General features: G+C 38.2%; 1 protein-coding gene across 1 annotated transcript; it reads left to right on the top strand.

Moving 5' to 3' along the window:
* The first annotated feature begins 3,455 nt into the window (after positions 1-3,455).
* On the top strand, positions 3,456-4,560 carry LOC129136423 (olfactory receptor 4C3-like). The gene has a single exon (XM_054662277.2). The coding sequence runs from the start codon at positions 3,529-3,531 to the stop codon at positions 4,528-4,530; it is 1,002 nt and encodes a 333-aa protein (XP_054518252.1). The 5' UTR covers positions 3,456-3,528; the 3' UTR covers positions 4,531-4,560.
* The last annotated feature ends 4,340 nt before the right edge of the window (positions 4,561-8,900 follow it).

The following is an 8,900-nucleotide window of genomic DNA, read 5'->3' as shown; positions in this document are numbered from 1 at the left end:
CCCTTCTGTGAGGCTTTTCTCCTGAATTTTAGTGGCAGTGCTTTTTGACTTGTCAAAGTCTGAGGGAGTAAAAGTGGAAGGTGGTGGCTGTATTGGGAAGGGGACAGTCTGGGTGATGAGCCACCCAGGTTCCAGCTGTGTCTCTGTCACCTATTACTCATATGACTTTAGATAAACTGCATTTCATCTTTCTGAGTCTCAAAGCTGAGTCACCAATCACTCATGTGACTTTAGATAAAGTGCACTTAGTTTTTCTGAGTCTCAGATCCACCATTTACATGGAGGCCATTGAAAATGTTTGAAATGTCATAGGATTCTTCAGCAAATAAAAGGGAAATAAGATGCTACTCTTGGAGGAAACTGGGTGAAGGGCTCTTGAGATTGACTCTATTAACTATTTTTGCATCTTCTTGTAAGCCTATATTATTTCAAAATAAAAAGTTAAGAAAAAGAAAATGAAATATAAACTTTTTCAGATATGCAAAAACCAAAAGAATTCATCACCAGCACACCTGCTCAAGAAATATTCAAAGAAGCGCTTCAGGCAGAGGCAAAAATAATACCTAAACAAAGGAATAAAGTGCACCAGAAATGATAAATATGTGGTTAAATACAAAAAAAAAAAAAAAAAGGAAACGGATGATGGAACAAATTCCCAGCTACTTGTAAATAAATGACCCCCCTTTGGGTTTTTACCTAGTATGATTCTAAGAGACTCAGCTTAGGTGAGTTTCTGTAATCGATAGCAACTTCCCAGTCTGTGCTTTGCCTCAATGTAAAAAGCAATTTGAATCTCACCAGGAATTTAATTACATGAACTATTGAAATTCGGGATCATACACTTGGAGTTGGCCTTGATGACATTTTAAACACTCTTCCAGGTACACCATTCCATGATGTTCAAATGTAAAAAAAAATCTGAAGACATGTTAGTCTGTTGGTGTCCCCAGATCCAGTCACTGTAAGTTTTCTATAATGTATTTTTATAATAAAATGCAAGAAAAAGGCAACCCAAATAAAAATGCAGTGGAATAAATTTACTAGAATTCTCATTATTTTCCACAAAATAATTTTATTTCTCATGGATAATTCAAACAGGAAACTTTCTTTCTTTATTAATTTTTAACAAATATTTTATTTGACACTCCCACAAATTTGAATCACAGAGGTGAATCAGCTTATTATTTTTATTTCTGGGCATATAAATCCATTATTTGGCTACATTGTATACTACTCACACTGATTACATTTTCTCTACTCTTGTGTTCTGCATAAGGATCAGCATTAGAGCATTTTTCATATTTATAATTATACCCATATTATACTGTACCCATATTAATAGCCATATGAAAAATTTACTGCCTGGGATATTGAAGATGGTGATAGAGACTCCATGTATTGAATGTTTATCTGTACAAACGCTTGATATAAATTGTTTTTTATGCCTCTCTGCAGCCTCAGAGTGTTGCTGTACTCTTATCTTCATTTTACAGATAAGAACATTGAGTCTTGAGAAGTTGTTCATAGTAACACAGCCAATAAAATGGCAGAGGAGGGATTCAAACCCAGATGTGTTTAAGTGACAGTATGGTACCGTGAAACCCACAAGCTGGGGCAAGACTGCCTGGGTACCAGCCCCAGTTATGCCACTTATTAGTTATGCATTTCTTACTTTCTTCCTCTGAAAAATGAGGATAAAACCAGTAATCTACTTCATGGGAATGATGTGAAGATTAAACAAGCTGACCTACGTAAGTGTTTGGTTAGTGCTTGGCAAAGGCTAAATTCTGTGTAGGTGTTTCCTCTCATCACTGTTGTCTGTGTTTTTGGCCATAATGTTCTACCTTCAAAAAGTCCCCATCAGACTTGTCACTTGCAGGAGCTATATTTACCTTCTTGCAATGAAGTGTGGAGAGAGAAAAAGGTAGCAGTTTCATGATCGGTACATGAGTTTTCTCTCCAGTGTTTCTATATATCTGGGTACCTCTTTCTTCTTCTGACACTTGATGGTTCTCCTTTAATTCTTGTCATGCTGAGCATTAAATCTGCAGCAAGTTGGAGGATTCAGCTACTTTAAGAAGACCTATGTTTCCAGGAAAAGGATAGGGTGGTGGAGAGGGTTAGTGACAGTTTCAAAATTTAAGATAGGCACAGGTGTTACCAAAGGGCCAGGGGTTCTGTCTAGGTCCTGCTGTTGGCCACACAGAAAGCCAATTACTGAGACAATGAGTATTCCCAGGGAAAAAGGCTTCAATTGGGTGTTGTAGCTGGAAGGTAGATTAGTCTCAAATCAATCTCCTCAATCAACTGAAATTAGGGGTTTATATAGCAGGGAGGAAACGTAACTGTTAAAACAGGAGTTAGAGACGGGTAAGGAAGAGGAGTTGGACAATAAGAAGTAGGTGGTCGGTTAGGAAAACAGGGAAGGCTAAGCAAATAATTATGATGAATATAGGGTCTGATAACTTATTGCCTGAATGCAGTGATTTGGTGAGTTTTAGTTTTTTGATAGTTTTTGGGATGTCCAAGGGTGAATGTTTTGAGGAGGGAATTCAGATAAGACAAATGTAAATTTTAAGTTTTAAGACCAGAAGAGCAATTTTTAAGTCTCTCCAAAAAACCCCAAAACTATCTATTGGACTATTAGGTCTATTTCACAGGCATTTCCTTAGTATCGTCAGGGGAAAAAAGGGTGAGTAGGAATATTCTGTCATATAAAGTTATAATTGATAGCTGGTTAAGACAGGACACCTGTTCCTCTGCCCTTGTAGCTTCCCTTATGCAGTTATAGGCAGATAATCATCTACTAGTACCTTTCACTGATACTCCCCATTTTTTTAATTTTGTTTTTTACTTTGAGTCCTCCCTGTAGATTGTAGGGGAACTAGTAGTCCTTAACTAGAAGGATTACACCAAGGTCAGAGAAAGCAAAACTCAGAAGGATGTAAAAATGTATAAAACAAGGGGGAGGAGAAAGCTAAGTTGTCTTCCTAGGCATGATGCTGTTCACAGTATGCAGATGCAATAAATGAGAAAGTAGAGAAGTAGAGAATTTGGTAAGTCTCTAGCTGCAACCAAGTCAGTTTCTTCCAATCCTGCTTTAGTTTGTTTTATATCAATTGTATTACCATTGGAAAAACCGACAAAAAGTGTAACCAACTTCATTGCAAACTCCAAGAAGAAAGCTTTAATTCGAAGTATGGACCATACACACCGAGATTTCAAGAGATTTCAAGAGGTCCTAACTCTACATGGTATTCTCAAGTGCGATCTAATCTATGCTGAAAGTGATCAGAGATTTACTCCAGTTTGAAATGGAAAATAAATGTCTGTTAAATGTTCAATCCCAGCAGCCACAAAAATGCAAATTTAGATAAGTTATTATTGTCATCTAATAACTGAGATATGTGGTGCCCAGTGATGCTAAAGTTAACAGACATTTTGTGGTCAGAAGATTAAATTTGTATAAGAGTTTTGGAACAGAAGAGGGTTAAGAGGGACAAAGGGTATATTAAAGGAAAACTTGCAATGTTTTTCCCCAGGCAATTAGTTCTATTACTCATGTTTCTCTTTGTTTTTATAGGCAATACTGCATCTGAATTCTCAGTGACCTTGGAATCTATGGAAATACCACACAATATCACAGAATTTTTCATGCTGGGACTCTCACAGAACTCAGAGGTACAGAGAGTTCTCTTTGTGGTCTTTTTGCTGATCTATGTGGTCACAGTTTGTGGCAACATGCTCATTGTGGTCACTATCACCTCCAGCCCCACCCTGGCTTCCCCTGTGTATTTTTTCCTGGCCAACCTATCCTTTATTGACACCTTTTATTCTTTTTCTATGGCTCCTAAACTCATTGCTGACTCCTTGTATGAGGGGAGAACCATTTCTTATGAGGGCTGCATGGCTGAGCTCTTTGGAGCTCATTTTTTGGGAGGTGTTGAGATCATTCTGCTCACACTGATGGCCTATGACCACTATGTGGCCATCTTTAAGCCCCTGCACTGTACTACCATCATGACCAGGCATCTCTGTGCCATGCTGGTAGGGGTGGCTTGGCTTGGGGGTTTCCTGCATTCATTGGTTCAGCTCCTCCTGGTCCTTTGGTTGCCCTTCTGTGGGCCCAATGTGATCAATCACTTTGCCTGTGACTTGTACCCTTTGCTGGGAGTTGGCTGCACCAACATGCATGTCGTTGGTCTGCTGGTGGTTGCCAACAGTGGTTTAATCTGCCTGTTGAACTTCCTCATGCTGGCTGCCTCCTACATTGTCATCCTGTACTCCTTGAGGTCCCACAGTGCAGATGGGAGACGCAAAGCCCTCTCCACCTGTGGAGCCCACTTCATTGTTTTTGCCTTGTTCTTTGTGCCCTGTATATTTACTTATATGCTTCCATTTTCTATTTTATCTATAGACAAAAATATGGCATTATTTTATGGTATTCTGACACCTATGTTGAATCCACTCATTTATACCCTGAGAAATGAAGAGGTAAAAAATGCCATGAGAAAGATCTTTACATGGTAAGAAATTGCAAGTGGATAATGAGTGGTAAAGCAGGAAATAAAAATGACTTTATTTTTATAAGTGAAACAAACCAAGCCTTACTTTTTTGTATCATGTATAATTGTATTCCATCTTAAGCATTATTAGCAGAGATGGAGTTTTTCCATGTTGGCCAGGCTGGTCTCAAACTCCTGGCCTCAAGTGATCTGCCCACTGAGGCCTTCCAGAGTGCTGGGATTACAGGCATGAGCCACTGTGCCCAGCCTTCACTGACTTTTATTGTTTATTTAGTATTTTCACTTGAATTGCATAATTTGATTATAAAACAACTGTATGAAATATACATGGTATGAATGATTATTATTCCTATTTTAGAAATGAGGAAGCTCTGTTTACTGATGTGGTTAGTCAATTAATCAAGATTACCAATTTTTGAAATGCCTAAACCAAAGCTTAAAATGAGTTATTTTTGATCCATCATCCAGATCTTTAAGTAGCAATCCATGTTGACATCATTTGAGACTGTGTGATAATTAATTGAGTTGTAGAAACATGAGGCAAAATGTTACTTAACACTTAGCCATATATAGTAGGCTCTTCTGCATCCAGGCCTGGCTTCTACTTCTTCTCCTCACTCTGTGTGACATCAGCAATACCGCTGCTACACTATAGCAGAGAGGTTAGGAGTTTGGCTCTGGAGATAGAGCAATCTGAGTTTGAATCTTATTTTCTTTCTTTAATTAATTTTTTTTTTGAGGCGGAGTCTTGCTCTGCCACCAAGGCTGGAGTGCAGTGGCGTGAACTTGGCTCACTGCAATCTCCGCCTCCCGGGCTCATGCCATCCTTCTGCCTCAGCCTGTGGAGTAGCTGGGAATACAGGCGTCCGCCACCGTGCCCAGCCAAAGTTTTGTATTTTTTAGTAGAGATGGGGTTTCACCATTCACAGGATGGTCTCGATCTCCTGACCTTGTGATCTGCCCACCTCAGCCTCCCAAAGTGCTGGGATTACAGACATGAGCCACTGCGCCCAGCCCTTTCTTTAATTTTTTTAAAAGTTCTGGGGTACGTGTGCAGGATGTGCAGGTTTGTTACATAGGTAAACATGTGCCATGGTGGTTTGCTGCACCTATCAACTCATCACCTAGATATTAAGCCCAGCATGCATTAGCTCTTTTCTCTAACGCTCTCCCTCCCCACCCTCCCCTGATGGGCCACAGTGAGTGTTGACCCCTCCCTGTGTCCACGTGTTCCCATTGTTCAGCTCCCACATATAATTGAGAACATGCAGTTCTCAATTTGGTTTTCTGTTCCTGCTTTAATTTGCTGAGGATAATGGCTTCCAGCTCCATCCATGTTCCTGCAGAGGACATGATTTCATTCCTTTTTATGGCTACATAGTATTGAATCTTATTTTCTATGCTTGCTAGTGGCACGATCTTGAGAAAAGTGATGAGATTTCTAGAAACCTCTGATGCCTGTCTTTAAAATGAAAGTAAAGATATTTTAGATTCCAAGTATAAGTGAGGTCACGCAGTATTTGTCTATCTGTGTCTGACTTATTTCACTTCGCATAATGTCTTCCAGGTCCATATACCTTGCTGCAAATGACAAAACTTCTTTCTTTTTTAAGGTGTCACCTATATACCTCAATAAAGCTGGGGAAATAAAAGGCAAAGAGTATACATGTCTCAAAGTGTTATTGTGACAATTAGATTAATCTCTCTAAAGTTCTTAATGCAGTTTCTGGCACATAGTGAACTCCCAACATGCTTATTTGATATTACCATGTCTACCTCTATCAGGGGAACCAGCCCCCAATATTTCAACATAGGTTCTTTTCTATTTTCCCTAAGTGTCAGCCAGTCTGAGAAATAAAGAGAAAGAGTACAAAGAGAGAAATTTTACAGCTGGGCCTCTGGGGGTGCCATCACATATAGGTAGGACTGTGATGGTGACCCCAAGCCACAAAACCAGCAAGTTTTTATTAGGGATTTCAAAAGGGGAGGGGTGTATGAATAGGGAGAGGGTCACAGAGATCACATGCTTCAAAGGGCAATAAAAGATCACAAGCCAAAAGGTCAGAGCAAGATCATAAGGCAAGGGCAAAATTAGAATTACCAATGAGGTTCCATGTCCTGCTGGGCACACATTGTCTTGATAAACATCTTAACAGGAAACAGGGTTCGGGAGCAGACAACTGGTCTGACTAGAATTCACTAGGCTGGAATTTCCAACCCTAGTAAGCCTGAGGGCACTGCAGGAGACCAGGGCATATTTCATCCTTTATCTCAACCGCATAAGACAGACGATCCCAGAGCAGTTGTCTATAGGACTACCCCTGGGAATCCATTCCTTCCCCAGGGTTATCAATTATTAATATTCCTTGCCAGGAAAAGAATTCAGCAATATTTCTCCTACTCCCACGTCCATTTATAGGCTCCCTGCAAGAAGAAAAATTTGGCTTTATTCTGCCTGACCCCACAGGCAGTCAGACCTTATGTTTATCTTTCCTTGTTCCCTGAAAATCACTGTTATTCTGTTCTTTTTCAGGGTGCCCTGATTTCATATTGTTCATAACACCCATGTTGTACAATCAGATTTCATATTGTTCAAACACACATGTTTTACAAACAATTTGTACAGTTAACGCAATCATCACAGGGTCCTGAGGTGACATACATCCTCAGCTTATGAAGATGACGGGATTAAGAGATTAAAGTAAAGACAGGCATAGGAAATTATAAGAGTATTGACTGGGGAAGTGATAAATATCCATGAACTCTTCACAATTTATGTTCAGAGATTGCAGTAAAGACAGGCATAAGAAATTATAAAAGTATTAATTTTGGGAACTAATAAATGTCCATGAAATCTTCACAATTTATGTTCTTCTGCTTCAGCTTCAGCTGGTTCCTCTGTTTGGGGTCCCTGACTTCCCGCAACAAACCTCAACCCTTTCCTAACCTTCTATAAAGAAATTGCTTTCTTTTGTTTTTCTATCTCTTTTAGACTTGAAATACATGCGGCCTTTAGAGAAATTTTGTTGTTGTTGTTGAGTAATACAACATGGTGTTTCTTTTTATTTTACCTTAGCCTTCTCATTTCAAACTCTGAAATCTAAAACGTAGGTCCATTTTCATTCCATCTTTTCCCTGGTTTTACAAACTCTCACCATATCCCTTCCAAAGCTTCACCTTTTAAGATTGTAGGCTCCCATAATTTATATTAAACTTGCCCTCTGTTGGAAAAAATAGTCTGTAATTCCTCATGTTACAACATATTCACTTTTACACGAAGAAAAAACAACCTATAAATTCATATGAAAAGAAATTTCTCTGTTATGGGAAGAAATATTCAAAATTAATCTCCAAGAGGCCATCATCCTAACTAGCATGAGAACAGAAAATCAAAACCACACATTCTCACTTATAAATGGGAACTAAACACTGAATACACATGGCCACAAAGGAGGGAACAACAGACACTAAAGCCTACTAGAGGGTAGAGAGTGGAAGGAGGGTGAGGATTGAAAAACCAACTATTGGGTACTATGCCATGATTATTACCTGGGTGATGAAATAATCTGTACAACAAACCCCCATGATACCTATTTAACAAACCTGCACATGTACCACTGAATCTAAAATAAAAGTTAAAAAAGTCACAAAAAGTGCAAAATTGGTCTCCAAGAAATTAGTTTCCACCACATTTGGGAGATTATCAGGAAATGTTTCTTGTTTTATCCCCATAACTCCATGTCTAATAAAAATGACAATTGCAGAATTTTTGGCAAAGGAAATATTGCTTTCTTTCACTTTGACACATTTTGGGAAGCTAATTAATAATAGCTAGCTATAATTGAGACCTTGAATTCTGTACCCATTCATTTCTGCTGTTAGATGATAAAAATATTATTTAATTAACTAAGAAATATGAAATAATGATGAGGATTGCTAAAAAATAGCCTGTCTTTTGGGCAGCTTGCTACAATTTCATCTGAAAAGACTTTTTAGAAAAGCACACTTATTTTAATTGTAATTTACAGTACCCTGATTTTTGGTACAGTTAAAATATCAAATAGCAGAAAGACTAATACTAGTGCACCCCTATTTTTATTGTCCAAATTATGATGAACAACATCCCCATTAACTTATAAATATTGCTTACTTTTGAAAAATTTCAACTCACTAGATTAAATACATGGGTAAATATTCTGAGTAGTTTTCTAGTAATTAAAAATTATTACTAATCTTGTTTACAAAGATAGCTGTATCTTCTTTTTAGAGACCATGTAAAATGTCTTTCATTCATAATCCATATTTGTTTTAGCAAATTTAGAAAATAAGAAAATAAAGATGGTCAGCATACATCCTCCAAAACACTTGTATAAA

The sequence above is a fragment of the Pan troglodytes genome, chromosome 9 (assembly GCF_028858775.2).
Source record: "Pan troglodytes isolate AG18354 chromosome 9, NHGRI_mPanTro3-v2.0_pri, whole genome shotgun sequence".
NCBI classification, from domain to species: Eukaryota; Metazoa; Chordata; class Mammalia; order Primates; family Hominidae; genus Pan; species Pan troglodytes.
The sequence above is the reverse complement of the archived record's forward strand: the minus strand, read 5'-3'. Positions and strand labels throughout refer to the sequence as shown.